This window comes from Malaya genurostris, chromosome 2 (genome assembly GCF_030247185.1).
Source record: "Malaya genurostris strain Urasoe2022 chromosome 2, Malgen_1.1, whole genome shotgun sequence".
NCBI lineage: Eukaryota > Metazoa > Arthropoda > Insecta > Diptera > Culicidae > Malaya > Malaya genurostris.
In genome coordinates, this window is record NC_080571.1 from 212266389 (window position 1) to 212284559 (window position 18171).

At 38.3% G+C, this 18171-nt stretch overlaps 1 protein-coding gene across 5 annotated transcripts in view; it reads left to right on the forward strand.

Moving 5' to 3' along the window:
- The window catches only part of LOC131427403 (nephrin-like), a 219118-nt gene extending 209671 nt beyond the window's left edge, over positions 1-9447 (forward strand). For all 5 annotated transcript variants that reach the window (XM_058590556.1, XM_058590557.1, XM_058590558.1 and 2 more), the window contains 2 exons: positions 8799-8848; positions 8927-9447. In XM_058590556.1, the coding sequence (XP_058446539.1) occupies positions 8799-8848; positions 8927-9196 (320 nt within the window). In that variant the 3' untranslated portion in view covers positions 9197-9447. The remainder of the gene's footprint in view (positions 1-8798; positions 8849-8926) is intronic.
- The last annotated feature ends 8724 nt before the right edge of the window (positions 9448-18171 follow it).

Here is an 18171-nt window from a genome sequence, read left to right on the forward strand (position 1 = left end):
TTAGGTTCTTACAACAGATTATATTTAGATTTGACTGAACTGAGAATTGATGATAACTAATTTAAAAGTAAATCATTTAATGTATTTTACATAACTTAAATTTCGACATGATGTGGTAGAAAATGATATAAATGACATCATCGATGATAATGCTTGCGCAGGTTCGTTTGTCTATGGACCATTTTTCTTTACGATTAGAACAAGTTTTGATCTTTTCTCGGGGTTCACCGGACGGCTTATGACGTGGAGTGTAGTTACCAACGAAAGCCGGACAACACGCCAGCGATCTACCGTCATAGCAATCAACTAGGAGTCCATCGTCAATTGACGATCATTTCCAGAAATATAAACCTGCATGTTGAAATTAAATTTGGAACTTGGGTTCCAGAACTAGATTTTGAAACAATTGAAAATAAATCAATTGTTTTCAAAAAATGTACGGAACACAATGAAAAAAAATTATTCGTCATTTATGTACAATAAGTTTAAGTTTATTGTATTATCTACGATCTGTGAAAGTTTCATTAAAATATGTTACCATATATTCAAAATTCAAATTATCCAAATGTTTTTTTCTGATATAATGTACTTGAGAATAGCACGCAATTTCACATTGTGTAAACTGCATTAATCCCTGTATGCTGATCAATACCGACGCCAGCCACGTTCGAATGCAGATCTACTTGTTAGTCCAATGCATGTTACTACTAAAAACCGAGGAATCCTCTGCATTTCCACATGCATCACAGAAAGGGGTTGCTTGTTGGTAAATTTTCGAATAATATTATTATGTGTTTATTGCTCTACGTAGCCAGCTACCGAGAATACGTTGCAATTTTGTCGCGATTTGTATTAATATGTGCTGCCTATTAAAATACGAAATTTCTTCCGAAACTTGTAAAATTCCGGGCAACCGGCTGTCGGGAGATACGCTATCAATTAATACATTGAATTCATAGTGTTCAGTTTTTTTTCAATAGCCGTAATACTGGCAAGATATCACTCAATCATCATCAATCGAACAACAACGCTTTAAGCGATACGAAATAATGTCGATATCTACTCCCTCATAATCATAAAATACCAAATGGATTCTCCTTGCAGTTTAACCCGAAGAAAAATAGATCCATTGATCAAACGTTCCCCGAATAATCGAGTTTAGTCTAGCCCGATTTTTAGTAAGGAGAAATATAAGACATTGTATATAAGAAAAACGTGAACGATCTCACCAAGATACTAGTGGTCTCTCCTATTCGAATTGCTGTAAGCAACACGAGATGACACACCACTACTGAAAAAATAAAATAAAATAAACTCTCGCGGATGCGTTTACGGCAAACCAATTTTAGATTTTCAGCTTGAATCACACGATTGATTTGTAAATTTTCAAATATTTCATATAAATGTGAAAACATAAATCTGATAACACCGACAATTGTATGCAGATGGCGCTTCGATCAATTGACATAGTTGAATTTTGGGCGGAAAATTCGCAGTATCCGTCGCTTGAACATTTTTCTGTTTCGCGAATCAGCATTATTCAAAAAAGAATTCTTTTAACTACTCAACACACACTTGCCACTGCTACACTATCACTCAAAATAACTGTTTCGACCAATTACTTTTCTAAAGTTGTTTGATACACATTGAAATAAGAATTTTTTTTAGAGCAACACTTAGGCACCGCATCGAACTCCCAGTGATACCAACTCAATCCATAATCAAATTGTCAACACATGAACAAAATATAAAAATAGTATTTTTGTGTTTTTACGAATTCTGACCCTTTTCTCAGAAATGGCTCAACCGATTTTCACAAACTTTGATTCGAATGAAAAAAATAAAGGCGGGTGGGTAATGTCACAGACATAACTGGAGGATGCGAATACAAATAAAACTGACATATTTCTTTTATATTTCGTAATATAGGGGAGACCGGCGCTAGTTGGCCGAGTTTTCGTTTCGGAATTTCTGTACTCATTCTGATTAGACTTTTTGATAAACGGTTTACGTTGTCTTGAAGATATATCTTTTGAGCACATTTGTGATTTTTTTCATAACTCTAGAAAAATCAGGGAAAAAGTTGTTCACAAGCAAATGCGGAGGAAAAAATCGGCCAAATAACCCGAGGGCCGGGGTAGGTTAGCCGAGTATGATGAAATATGTGAAACACATCAAATGCATCAATGGAAAACGATTATTAGTGGAAACAACTCAGTTCACATTGAAAAGTTTCTCTTTTTTATTTATTTCAACTCTGGTAGATTTGGATAACCTGATAATAGCTCTCGCTACTTTTTTTCCTCCACTAGCGTACGCTTACGTTTGCTTTCAATTTTTTCCTTAATGCTGCTCTTATTGGGGAATCTGTCAATATTTGGGTTGATCGACGTTTGCGACCTTGTTGCTTCTTCAAATAAGTTCGTGCACTCGCCTTGGGGAGAGGTATTACGCCTTCAAGGAACACTGCATCTGCAACAAACTCTATGCCATTGGACAAGTTTTGATCGGGGTTGGGTCGATCTGTTACAAATCCTGTCAGGAACTCCCCAGGAGGAAAAATTTCAGAATTGAAGGGGCACACACCAGACATTCTGGAACCAACTTGAATATTGTTCGGTATGCATGCAAATGAAAATGCACTGGCTACGATTTCTGGAATGTCGTGAATAGTCATTGTTTTGTGCCAGGGTTGTTTGTCATACACGCATCAGAGACTGCAGTGCGGTGGAAAAAACAAAACAACAACCCCGTGTTTACCTTTTTTATATATATAAAAAATAGGTATAGAATTCGCTCAAACTTTAGAAAAATTTTCCGAGGCCCGGAGGGCCGAATGTCATATACCAATCGATTCAGCTCGACGAACTGAACAAATGTCGGTGTGTGTGTATGTGTGTGTGTCTGTATATGTGTTTTCAACTAAGAGGTCGAGATCTCTGTTACATACAATTGTTTCTTAGTACTAAACAGACTGTGTACAGCATCCTTTTTCATGACAATTTGCCTCGGACCGATTTAAGCACGGTTCGTTTTTGGCAACATAATCGTTCGAATATGGCATATGTAAACCAGGGCTGATATTATGCATCTCGAATCGAGTTGCTCGAAACGATTATATTTGAAGTCGATTCGACTGAATTGTGGCATTACGTATCGCTTTCGACCTCGTGATCGAGATCCTAACAATGTGGTACTTGATTTCAACTGACGCTGCTCGAACTGTCATAACAAACATATGTAAACAAACCCATATACATTGCAATCATGAAAAAAAATTAAACTGTGAATTATTGTTTGAGTATTTTCGATTACATTTATTCGGTTCAAGTACTGAAAAGAAGAAAAATGTTTGTAATACTGCGGTTTTAAGTTGTCACGAAATTAACATGAACACATTTCTGAAATTTAAATCAAGAAGCAGATTCGTTTCCAATCCATTTGAAAACGTAAAGAATTTTTTCTAACGTGTTCTTGTACACAATTTTTAGATGAACTTTTGAAATTATAATAAACAAAATTCTGTGTTTTTCATGTATAGTCTAATACAATTAACGTCATCCATATGTGTAAATTTAGTCAAAGGCTTTTAGGTTCTGCAGGTTCATGGTTATCAAGCGAATATGCTTTTTCCCAGAATCCGTTTGAGCGACGTTTTCTGTCTACTGGTATCAGAAATTTGATTACAAACTACAGTTACTGGGCATAGATTAGTTTCGACTTACTATTGTTATTTTAAATAAATACCACGTAGCTTTCAATTAATATGATTTTAAATAGTTCGACTTGTACATAATATGCCAAACACACAAAATATATAATGATATACAAAACAATGCATTAGAAGAAAGATTATCAATACTAATATGTTTATGAAAACCTAAGATGTTATAGATAACTACCTTCAAATAAAAAAGAAACGTATTCGAAAACTCATAGTCGATAGTAATAAGGCTTTCGACCATTTCTTATCGTGTTCAGTCGTTTACGAGCTCGATTGTTTTGGTTCCATAATGCCAAAACTTCTCGATAATTAATACTTTTTCGAGTGAAGTCGAACGAAGCTCGATGATCGACTTCGAATCGAGAACCATAATACGAAACGTGCTCGATTCGATAAAATTTTAATCGAATCGAGATACATAATGCCACCCCAGATGATATCTGCATTTTCGAGTTGAAAGTAATTCCATAATTATATTGATTTAAACTACTTACAGCAATAAATGCTGGAAGAACATAACTTTCATATACCATACCACTCAGTTCGTCGAGATCAGCAAATGCGTGTGTGACAAATAATTTCACTAAATTTTCTCGGAGATGACTCAACCGTTTTTTACAAACTCAGATTCACATGAAAAGTAGTATACTCCCAAAAGAGGTTCCTGAATTACGTTTGGATCCGACTCCTGATTGCGGAACCACAGGATGATAGTTATGTGAAACGATATTAAAATAATGTAACTCATTCTCTCTCGTAGAAGGCTGAACCGATCTAAGATTCAAATTAAATCTAATAATCATCTATGACTCAAATGAGAGGTCATAAAATCCTATGAATCATCTTACTTTTTAGTCAGATCCGACTTCTGGTTTAGGGGATACAGGGTGATTAGTATAAAAATGTCCATGTCACATAAATTAATCAGGTTTATCGGGTTAGCAGATTTGGATAGTCGATTACCAAATAAATTTATTTCAGTTTAAGCGGTATTCGTTTTTTGGTTCGGAATGTACCCCCAAATTTTGATTCGCACTACAATTTCTCAAAGATGACTACACACTCCTCAGGTGAATTCAACTGACTTCGGCTACACCGATTTTAGAATTCCGGTTCTAGTATCGAATTTCAAAAACAAAAATTCAAATTAAAGGACTTAAGGTCCCATACATAGTTGGTGAATTTTATCCGATTCTGGAATTACAGATGATGAGTTTGGCGTAATAATTTATGGCCATTCGAATCATTTTGGGTTATGCTAGTTCCTGAATACTGGCTCTGGAAGTACCATAAATAATGACGAAAAACTCTAAAGTGGAACTTACTTCGACATCTCATGGAATGTTCAATCGATTGTCACACGTTAAAATTGAAATTCGATTCGATTTGCAGTTTCGACATTACAGGGTAATGAGTGATTAAAATCTTAATTTGCCGTTTAAAACGACGGTAGTTGAAATAATGTCATGAAAACTAAAACACCTCAGAATATCCATGCAAAAAACACATGCGGATTGATAAAAAAAAGGTATCATCTCGCTGTTAGGTGGATTAATCACGTTTTTTTTAAATAAATTCAGTGCCTCAACAGAATATACTAAATTTACAACTCGGCCAACCTACCCCAATGGATGTTTCCGAGAACAACCACGATTTACACTAACAGAAATAAAAGAACACTGGAAACCATCATACCAGTTTTTAGGGTTTTTAAAGCACTTTCCAGCGGAATTTGATTGATAATTGATTCGCGTTACGCATATGGCTGTACAAAAACCTAAATTTACTCAAAACTGCCGCAAAAAGTCTTAAACGGGTTCCTGTACAAACGACGACACAAAAACACCTGAAATTACGTCGGAACATGGGTGGCCTAATACTCCACCAATATCGCAATAGATGATCGGCCAACTAGCCCCGATCAGTGTTGGTGATTGCTGAAAATTTGACAGAAGCTGCTCGATTTTTATCTATATTGTATACAACATTTTCAATCCGGTAGAAGATGCTACAAGAATTCGAGTCTCTCAATGCATGAACCTCAAGAGAATTTTTCTACATTTCTTCGCTCCACTTCATACTTTGAGTATTTCATGGCCCTTATAGAAAATTTCAGTCTGATAATGATCGCCGCTGTGTGGAATTTACCAAGAGAGAATCGCAAGTTGACAATTATCGCAGAAAATCGAATCGATGATTCGACTTGATGATTCTCATACTAGGTTGCAATATTTCAAAACCCTTGTGTGGAGCATTCACATACATTTTCATAGACACAAATTATACAAAGGTTATAAGCACATAGTTAGAATAAGCGACAATAGTAAAATGATTCTATCGCAATTATCCACTGCCCATACAGAATCGGATCGCGAAACGAGAATAAGCGACCGTTTGTTGCTTCAGAGAGAATCCCCACAGCAGCGTGCTAGCCGTTGATTCTCAGACGGTTCACCGAGAGAAATTCGCTCTCGCACTAGTGTCTATTCTATGTTAAATGTACCATGCCGGTTTTTTTGTTGTTGCGATGATTTCCGATTCTCTTTGATGGCACTGATTTAATCGTTGAAGAGTTGCGAGTGAGCATTCTTTGATACTATAAAAGCCATCCTTGGCCCCGATCACCCCTAGACGACTTTCATTGCTTCCCTTCCAATGGTAACAGTGCATCTGTACTAAGGAATTCATCTAATTTTGACAAGTAGTCAATTTAATTCTTGAATTCAGGGATTAGATTCAAGAACTAAACTCGATATGTGTGACAGGCTCAGAATTCAGTTGAAAAGTTCAGGCTGGGAATCTAGATTTAAAAATCAGAACATAAATTTAGTTCCAAAATTATGAAACTTGACTCGTTTTTAGAATCCAGATTCCGAATTTACTTATGCTGAATTCTAAACTTGAATTCCGATCCTGGATAAAGGATCCAAAATCTAATTCCAGAACCCAAGTTTCGAGTTCAATTCCAGCTTGCATGTTTTGATTTCTGGGAATGAATTCCGATACTGAATTTGAGAAATTTTGAAACTGAGTTCAGGGAGTAAATTCTACAACTGAATGCAGGAAAAATCAAATTTACATTCAGTTCCAAAATTATTCGGATTTAGGATCTAAAATTTTGTTCCAGTATCCAGAGTTAGAATTCATGTCTTGAATATTATTCCCGAATTCTGAAGTAGAATTCCTGAATCAGAATTCTGTATACGAGTTCCGCGCTTAAATCAATACAGTAAACTTAGTTTCAATAACTAGTCAAGAAACCTGTTCCAAAACTCTAGTTCCAGAATCTAAAATAAGGTCTTAGTTTTAACTTTTGAACCTATATTCTGGAACTAAATTCTGAAACTGAATTGAAAATTTAAAATTAACTTCAGAATTCAGGTGGAGCAGAATTTAGGATTTGAATTCAGTTCCAAAATTTAGTTTCAGAATTCAGTTCCAGAATCCAATCCAAATGAGGCTTCCTATCACGCAGAAAGGTATGTTTTTGTCACTGTTGGTGGAAGTTTTTCTATCAAAACGTCCAATTTCGTCCAAAGCACAAGATCGATTTTCGACCATGTTTAACTTTGTATACTCACTCAGTTGAACATTGGGACTGAGAATACCTCGAAACCTTTGTGCGAGTACGAAAAAGACAAGCAAGCGTGATGAGTTTTCTCCATTATTTCCAAAAGTTCAAGACAATTTAGTTTTTGAGTTATTCATGCTGAATCAAGCAAATTTATTCACAAACCACAAATCATATTACTAATCACATTCGATAGATATTTTGTTACTACGTTTAGTACAACTCAAGATATTCACAGGGTGAATTTTGGAAAGGTTCCCCATAGTAAAGTAAGACGTACTCACGGTTAAATACAGTATTCCTGAACATTACTCGAATATGACTTTCGGTTCCGGAATTACGCAAACAAATGAAATATTTGCATCAACTTTTCTCGGAGATGACTGAACCGATTTTAACAAACTTAGATACCAATGAAAGATCATAATGCGTTATAAAAAATTCCTGAAATTCGTATTGATCCGACTTCCGGTTACAGGGTGAATAATGTAGAAATTTCAATTTCAAATTACTTAATCACTTTTCTCAAAGTAGGCGTGAACGATTTTCACAAACTTAGGCTCAAGATCCCCTAAAAACTCCTGAATTTCATCTTGATCCGAGTGTTAAAAAATTGTATAACGGCAATACAAAAGAAGGAAATATTCTTTTTAATTCGGCTCAAAACTATTCCAATTTGAAGGCCATATATGTTGCTGGCCGTGGATCAACTTCAACAATAGCGGTTCTCGAAATATCGAAAATAGTGGTCAAAAACTACATAAAAAAGATCTAACTCATTTTTCTCCAAGATGGTTGAACCGGCTTACATAAACTTAGATTCAAATGAAAAGTCTTGTTCCGAAAGAACAGGGTGTTTTTATTTGTAGATTTTTCTAGGTAATATTTGTCATGGTATAAATAATATGAGAAAGGCATCATTACACCGAAACGCAAAGTCCTGGCATTAAATTCCTTTTGTGGAACTTGGCCGATTGAACAGACTTTACAGCCGATTCATAGCGTACAGAATCATTGCATGGCTTCTACTACGATCCTATTGACACTAAGAATCCTTCCACCAGTTTGGGACTCTAACACACGACAACTGGCTTGTAAGTTAAGCGCCCTATGCATTGATGCGCCAAGTGAGATCTGTTGTCTCAGCTCGGTCCTTTGACCTTTTGGGTAAGATGAAAATAGGTGCATTTACTTCCAGTTTTCGCATAGCTATAACAACAGAATCGCACAATCGTCGAACAAATTTTTTTTTTTTCGGTATTGTTTCCTATATCCGAAGCAAGAAGATTGCAAAATTGAAAAACACATGAAAAACATTTAATTTCCGTTCATGTGAATTCATAATTCATTATGATTTTTGAAGATCGTGTTATCTGAGAGTAGATGAGAAAATGTATTCCAAAAGTGTTTTGATAACTGGCTTGGTAGTTTGTTTTCATTTCAACAATTTAATGATTCAAAAATTTTACACTTATATTCTTAACTTTTTTTTTTCGTTCACAGTTTCGTCTTCCCCATTGGCATCGTCGCCTATGCCTAGCACCAGAGATAAGGTAAAGATTGAAAGAATTAAAGGTAGTTTCAAACCGAATCGACTAACACTGACTGTATTTCTTTTCTACTCCATTCAGGACGACGGCTTCGCATTTGTGGACTACTCGACCAACTCGTATTATCTGAACCCAATAGATCTAACCAATCTTAGTAGCAACATGTCTCTGGAGAGAGAAAGAGTGACTGCTATCCAGCGTGCACCGTCGACTATGCCAGGAAGTAGGAACGATGATAACCATCAGCACGTAACGATACCGATTAGTGCTGCTGCCAACGGGTCTGATCTGGATATCAACGTGATAAAGGATTGCCTGTTGACTACCCGGGTGCCTGAGAGCTGTGTTTGACCGGTAATTTGGTTGGTTAACCAGAGGCTGTCAATAGGTGGGAAACTGTGCAATATCGACTTGATTTTCCTACTGTAGATTAAATCCTGCGCATTGAAGCGTAACATATCTCTTTCCCTCAATGACGTCGGTTTTCGACGAAACTTTTCGTCCTAGTGTGTGAAATCTTGTGAAGGCGTCCTTTGGAGAATAGAATGAAATATATATCACTATTTTACTAAAGTAATAAAAAGAAATTTTCAAATTTTGTATTCATGGTTGTTTCAGTTCAAATCCATCGAGTAGAAAGAAATCTTCCAATACATCAATCATATTTCTTCGAACCCCTGAGATTATCGGTGTGTACATGGAACCGCAAAACAACCTAATTATGAAAATATTTTCAGAGTTTTGTTCAATAGGCTAATTTTACATAGGTAAAGTGGTATAAGTAGAGTACATTAAGCATTTGCCAAAATATACTGAAAGGTGAGTTCTATTTACCCAATCCACTACAACCTTATTTATTTATTTTATTTATTTATAATAAAACGCGATTTTTGATTTAATTTACCACGTAAAAAAGTGTTTGCATAATGATAGAAATTTTTATTAATATGTATCCAGAACAATCTAACATACTTCAGTGAATTGAATATTATGAAATGTACATTAAGAAATTGCTTAGATTTCTTGGAATCTAGTTAGGATCGTGGGTATCTAAGAATTCTCTGAAAAAAAACATTATATAAACGCATGACTGGTGACTTTTGTATGACTTTTGAGTGCGGTATGTGCTCGTAACACTATATTCAACAAATTGACTAATGACTGTGACTGTGGCCTACCAACGTAACCAATTACATTAACATAGAGAGTTTCTTCTTTGTGGTCCATACTAACATTCAATTGATGGGATCATTATGATGAATTATGAGGAAGCGTTTGTTCATCCTAAAACTACCTGTAGTATAGGCCTAGATCTACCAGCGTAACCAGGTGAACTAACAAGATCCTTGTTCGATGTGCGTTAAAAAATAAAAACTATATCACTCACTTGTCTCGAAGATGGCTCGACCGATTTTCACTATCTTAGATCCAACCGAATAGTATTGAGATGCCATAAAAATATCCCAATTTTTATTCAGATTCAGATTATTATTTTTTCCTTTCTGTATAGAAAGATAATTTAATTGCTGGAGAAACCAACTTTTGATCAGAGCTTCGGAGACCTCTAGTGTTATATACCGTTCAACTCAGGTTGACGAGATCGGAAAATGTCTGTATGTGTATGTGTGTTCACTTTTTTTAATATTTTCTCTCGGCACAATTTTCTCGGAGATGGCTCAATAAATTTTAACAAATTGAGGCTCGTTTGAAAACTACTTTTGGGTTGTCAGTCAAGTTCGAAGAACAAATGGACGTCACTTCCGGTTCCGGAGATATACTGGTATAAGTGACGTTTCTCTCCGCACAACTTTCTTGGAGATTGTTCTTCCAATTTATATAAGTTTAAGCACGTTGGGAAGCTACTATTGCGTTGTGAATCAAGTTCGAAGATCATTTGGCTGTTACTTCCGTTTCCGGAGATATATAAGGCTTAAGACAAAACGCTAATATTTTCTATAACTTAGGCCCGTTTGAAAGCTACTATTATGTTGTAACTCAAGTTCGAAGATCAACTGGTTTCACTGGGACAAAACATGTTTTTTGGCTGCATTTTTTCCAGAAAGTAACCAATGATCAAGTACAAATGTATTATTGCTGACACTTTTGGTTTGGAAAATGTTTTCTAATATGCGACGCAAGTGATGAGTCACGCTTACCGAAACAATTTGAATGAATTTTTGTTTAATATCAGCACAAATTCATTTCAGAAGGTATCCTAACGAAAAAAATGTTTCCTTCCTGTTTGCATGACAACAGGAAGGCATTGTCACAGCACTAGGTGGATTAAGAAAATGTAATGAGTAGCGAATTTTTAAAATTTTGCCAATAAATTTCTCTACTTTGTAAATCATTAGTCTATGGCCAAGTAAACTCATTTCCATAAAATCAAATTGAATAAAAGAACTGGTAGTCCCATAAAAATTTATATAATATTATCCTAATTTGACTTTCGGTTCTAAAATAGCAAAATGTTTTAAGAACATCAAACCGTCATAGAAAATCGTAAAAAAATCTTTAAAGTTCACAAACTTCGGTTCAAATGATGTTCCTGTGATCATATACGTAATTCTTTAATTTCATCCGGATCCGGAAATATAGGATAAAAAGCGTTAAAAATTTATACCATTACTGAAAAGGGCGAAAAACCGTAAAAAAATCTAAATCGACCTCAAATTTTCTCCAATTGATAGTTTTTATCAGTAGACGGTCAAACAAACCTATTTCGGTTATACTTTTAAGAATCTAAGAAAATTATTTTGAAGAATACCACAGTATTATGTATGATAGTATGATTAATATGAGAAAGGCATCATTACACCACTAGGTGGATTAAAACAAGTTTTTGGCTATACTGGGGTCTAAACTATTTCAATTTGTGATTCATGTTAGGTTGAATGAATCGAATTCCACTGTACTAGTATCTTGTTTTCGGTTCTGAAAATACCAGAAATAGTGGTCGAAATCTTAAGCCTCACTTCATTTCATCATATACGATTAAATCGATCTTCTCTAACTTATTCAAATGTAGTATATAAATGTAATAGTATTATGCAAAAGAAATCTTGAAAACTGTAGTATTTTAATGAATCTTTCTGTAATATACAGGAGGTAATAAATGTTATACACACTTGAAACTTAATTTTGATCTCGATGAAAAAAGATGCTGAAAACAAACGGCAAAGCGATATTTTACTGAAACTTCTGCTACGATAGATATTTCCAAAATTCTCGGTTTATTATTCCCGATTTCTCGAAAATTCAAAATGTTCACCCCGATTATGCAATGTGACGGATTTGTGATACGAACGAATCTACACTTTCGTTCGAGTTCGAATTTGGCATTCTTTATTCCGTTGTTCGACTTGTATGGTTCTCGCTCGGTATCACTTGAAATTTCGAACACTAACCATCAACACTACTTACATGTTCTATATTATTTATATTATTCATTTCTTAGTAAACGAAACCGCCATACTTGTATAAACAAATTAGAACGATTCTAAACCGAACAGAAGTAATACCTACGCAAATCGATCGAGTAATGTTTAAAAAATGAACAACTCGAACGGAATGCAGAATGGAAATTGCACATTCGATCGGAATATTTCGAATCGATCGACGCACAGAATTGGGGTACTTACCTTACTTTACCTAACAGCTTTAGGCCTGGGGTGTCCTTTGCTGTATCAAGAATACGCTTCCACATAACTCGGTCCATAGATGCTCGTCGCCAGCCACTCAAGGCACGGAGGATTCTACTTGATCGATCCACCTTGCTCGCTGCGCTCCTTTTCTTCTTGTACCAGTCGGATTAGACTCAAGAACCATTTTCACTGGGCTGTCGTCCGACATCCTCATGACATGCCAAGCCCATCGCAGACGTCCGATTTTAGCTGTCCGTACGATGGGTGGTTCTCCTAGCAGCTGTTGCAATTCGTGATTCATACGCCGTCTCCACTTTCCGTCTACCATCTGCACTCCGCCACTCTTCTCGTGTCACAATATCAATATCGTCAGCGAAGCCAAAAAGTTTTTCGGAATTTCGGAAGATCGTGCCTCGCTCTTCGAATCACACCGTCCAAGGCAATATTGAACAAGATACAAGAGAGTCCATCACCTTGCCGTAGTCCTCTCCGAGATTCAAAGGGACTCGAGAGCGTCCCAGATACTCGGACTTAGCATACCACTCTACCCATAGTTGCTTTGACCAATCGCGTGAGGAAAACCGTATTCGTGCATGATCTGCCATAGCTGTTCTCGATCGATTGTGTCGTACGCCGCTTTGAAGTCAATTAATAGGTGATGCGTGGGTACGTTGTATTCACGAAACTTCTGGAGTACTTTTTTATCGCGAATATGTGATCCGTAGTGGCACTGGCTCCAGTAAATCCCGCTTGGTAAGGCCCTACGAATTCCTTAGCTATTGGTGATAGACTACGGCAAAGAATTTTGGGAGTACCTTGTAGGTGGTTTTCAGTAATGTGATTGCGCGGTAATTGCAACAATCCAGCTTGTCACCCTTTTTGTAGACGGGACATACCACTCCATCCATCCATTCTAGCGGTAGAATTTCCTCCTCCCAAATCTTAGAAATCATCCAGTGCAGCGCTCTAGCCAGTGCCTCTCCTCCATGTTTGAGCAGCTCGCCTGGTAACTGGCCATTGCCCGCGGCTTTGTTGTTCCTCAGTTTGCCGATCTCCTCACTTATCTCCATCAGATCAGGTGCTGGGAATCTGTCGTCGGCTGAGCGTGCACCCAGATTGATTCCTGTGTCGTTCTCTGTATCTTGTGCTTCGCCATTCAGATGCTCGTCATAGTACTGCTTCCACCTGTCGATCACCTCACGTTCGTTCGTGAGAAGGTTACCATTGGTATCTCTGCACATTTCGGCCTGTGGTGTGCAGCCTCTACATGAGCGGTTCACCTTCTCATAGAATTTCCGTGTGTCATTAGCGCGGTACAGCTGTTCCATCGCTTCTTGGTTTTCCTGGTGGCGCTTTTTCCTTCGGAAAACCTAGTTCTGTCTGTTCCGTGCCTGTCTGTATAGTTCATCGTTCGCTCTAGTGCGGTGTTACAGCATCCTCTCCCTTGCTGCATTCTTCTTTTCGACCAACTGCTGACATTCGCCGTCAAACCAGTCATTTCCTCGATTCGATAACCTCGTACCTAGTACGGTTGAAGCAGTGCTACTCACGGCGGACCTTATATTCCTCCAGCCGCCTTCAAGCTGCTCTTCCGTTGGTAGCACCTGCTCCAGTTGTTGCGCGTATTCCTCTGCAGTACGAATGCTACGTAGCTGCTCGAGATTGAATCCCGGCGTTCCTGTGCGACGGGTGTTGTGCACCGTCGATAGTTTTGAGCGCATACAAACCGCGACAAGGTAGTGGTCAGAATCAATATTGGCACTGCGGTAAGTGCGGACATTGATGACGTCGGAGAAGAACCGCCCGTCGATGAGAACGTGGTCGATTTGATTTTCCGTATGTTGATCAGGTGATCTCCAGGTGGCTTTGTGGATATCTTTCCGGGGGAAGAAGGTGCTTTGAACTACCATTCCTCGGGAGGCTGCAAAGTTTACGCATCGTTGACCGTTGTCGTTTGTTACCGCGTGCAGGCTCTCCAGCCCGATCACGGGCCTGTACATTGCCTCCCGGCCTACCTTAGCATTCATGTTGCCGATGACGAGTTTTACATCCCGCCGTGGGCAGCTGTCGTAGGTTTGTTCCAGCTGCGCGTAGAATGCTTCCTTCTCGTCAACGGGTCTCGTCTCATGTGGGCACTGCACGTTGATGATGCTGTAATTGAAGAAACGGCCCTTGATCTTCAATACGCACATTCTATCACTGATTGCTTGCCACCCAATCACGCGCTGGCGCATCTTGCCCAACACTACAAATCCCGTTCCTAGAACGCTGGTTGTCCCACAGCTCTGGTAGAAGGTAGCCCCTCGATGCCCACTTTTCCACAATTTCTGTCCCGTCCAACAAAGTTCCTGCAGTGCTACGCCATCGAAGCCGCGGATTTGAAGCTCATCATGCAGCATTCGGTCGTATCATGGGAAGCCAAGCGATTTGCAGTTCCATGTGCCAAGCTTCCAATCGTAGTCCTTATTTCGTCGCGTAAATCTTTGCCGATTATTCCAAGTCGTATTTCTTCTTTGATTATGCGTAACAAGTGTTTTCCGGGCGGCTTGTTAGGCCTGCACCAACCTCCTGTCTCGCCAGAGGGCCATCGTGTCAGCACTGTTTAGAGTCCCACACTGACACAAGGACGGTAATCAGCCGCTCCTAACATGGAGAACAGACGCTGTTTCGAGCCGCCCCAACATGGGGAACAGACGCTCGGGTAGGCTTGCTCTCTGTAAAGAAAAAGCAAGCCCCCCTTCCCTGTCAGCATACGACCAAGGTCCCACCGGGATTGGTTACCCGATCTTTTTTTTCTGTAGTTACTCGTATCCCAGCCGGCACCGCGGGGAGGTAGGGATAGAAGTTACTGGACAAGAGGCTATGAACCACATTGGGGCCTGAATTGCGCATTGTCCAGTCGTTTACCAACCACAGAATAGGGGTGGTTATATTGATATTCGGATTTGTAAATTACCGTGTTTACCAGCAATTGGTCATTTCGTCGAAATCAGCATGATATCATCCTACCGAAATCTCGGTAAACAACTTTTAGACAACCGAAATTCGGTGATTTATCAAAATAGTTATTTTTCTTCGGTGCAAAACTGATTTATGTAAATAAGTGCATGTGCTCATATGTGAAGTCAGTTGCAAATAAAAATTGAATCCGAATATAGTGTATATGTTCCGTGATATTATAAACAAATTTGTTTAATGTTCAACGATTATTTGTGACAAGCAATCCCTCAGAGCATTCTTACGGGATAAAGATCCACGCAACGCTAATCTACTGCATGAAATTGATTGGACTCCGGTATTATGAATATGTAAAGAAATATTAAATATTCAATGTTTTATGGAGCCATTACGTTCGTTATAGCCGGAATCTGATTTTCTGCGGAAAATCGAATTGTATTATCTACTGTAAACATCATGGAAGTGCATCCATTCTACGGCGTATATGGTTGGCAATATTATCTTCATGAGACATATTTTTTTCTTATTCTACATTTCCTAGTTCAACAGCCAACATAATGTTGAAATAAATAAATCAATGATTACGAGTTTCAACTGGAATGTTTATTTAATATATAAAAATTTAATTATAATTAATTGCTTAAAATCTCGGCATTAGTTCACATGCTTGGACACCGATAATTTGTTTCCAAAAGCGACGAAGATCTCGGTAATTTATAGTTTTCTCGAAACCGAATCTCGGTAAAAGCAAAGTATCTGTCAAATGTATTTTACAGAGAATTTCAGTTGTTTTAAGGTTTGCCGAGCCCTCGGCTGTTCAAATCTCTGCAAAATTTTGCCGAGATTCGGAAAAAAAATTCAAGTGTGTAAGTACTGCATCATTTCACCATTAGGTGAATTAAAACAGGTTTTATATAGAGTTATTAAATTCCGGTTCGAAGGACCACAAAATGTTCGACACAATAGAAACATAATAGTGGACTGTATTATCAAAGTTTAAACTGATTCACGGATGGATGAAGGGATTTCGGACTTTTATCACTAAATCGATACAGCGTATGAATTTGTACACTCTTTGTCTTTAATCGGCACAAGTCTCGGAACATTAGAAGTTTTTTACAACCGTAATACTAGTCGATCTTACTCAGCGTAGATAGTCAGGAAAAAAGAAGAGCTATATCTAGTATCAATCTGCTTTTATACTCGCAGAAGCCACACAACCTCAAGTACAACTTGTCTAACCTTTATTTGTAGTCAAATTCGATGTTTCCTCGAGGGGTCGTCAATAAAATTGTTGTGATGTAATTGCGTGGATTCTGCTCGGCACCTTGTTGTGTTTTGTACATACTCCCCCTTGTTGAAAGGTAGCTTTCAACACTCAATTTTTCTTCGGGACAACTGGCTCGGTGACTTCACTTAATTGTTTCGTCTCGTTGATCGCGGGCACTGGAAGGCTATTATCGCTTATGGGTAGAAAGCTTAACCTGGCCAATGACCGCGTGTATACACCCTTTGAAGTTTTTACTGCAACAACTCGCACAAGATTATCGTCCCCAGGAAACAGTGTTACGATTCTGCCCAAAGGCCACCTCTGCGGTGGTACGTTATCTTCACGAATAATCACTAGTTGCCCAACTGCTACTTCAATCTTAGTATGCCATTTAGAACGCTGCTGTAGTTGATGAATATAGTCAACGTTCCACCGATTCCAAAAATGTTGCACATAGTGTGTGATTCGATTCCATCGGGACAACGAGTGTAAATTACGATCAGCCAAGTTGGGCTCGGCAACAGAATTTAGTGGCTGAAAGATGAGAAAATGACCAGGCGTTAAAGCATTAAAATCGGCAGGATCGTCAGAGAGGGCAGATAACGGTCGAGAGTTTAATGTAGCCTCAATTCTAGTCAAAATTGTGGTCATTTCCTCAAAGGTTAAAATGGCTTCTCCAATTGTGCGACATAGATGGTGTTTAAGCGATCTTACTCCAGCCTCCCACAGTCCGCCGAATGCTGGTGCTCGAGGGGGGATGAAGTTCCACTGAATGGCCTTGTCTTCAGTAAAGTTTGTTAGATTCCGCAAAAACGGTTGAGAGCGGAATTGGTCATAAAGTTCTCTTAGATCGTGATGAGCACCGATGAAATTAGTTGCATTATCAGAAAATAGCTTGGCACATTTTCCACGTCGAGACACGAATCTTTGTAACGCTGCGACGAAGGCTGCTGAAGTTAGGGATCCTACTAACTCCAAGTGAATTGCCTTGGTTGCTAGGCACACAAACACACATATGTACGCCTTCACTCGGGACGTTGATCGAATGGCTGGTTTCAAATATACGGGCCCACAAAAATCCACTCCTGTGTGGTAGAATGGATACACTAGCTCTACTCTTTCAACTGGTAGATCGCCCATATACTGCTGCAGAAGCGTGGGTTTATGACGAAAACATCGTAGACAAGAAAAATTTTTCACGGCGCTTTTTCCACGATGGATCCAGAATGTCTCTCGCGAAGCAGCTAAAGTAAGCTGATTGTCAGAGTGCATATTTTCCAAATGATATGCGCGAATGACAGCTTCAGTAAACTTGTGGTAGGGTGGCAAAACGTACTGATGTTTCATATCAAATTGGCAATTCTTCTTCCGTATTCGACCACCGACACGAAGAATTCCTTGTTCGTCGAAAAACGGTGACACGGTAATCAAATATTGTGGAGGTGTAAATACCT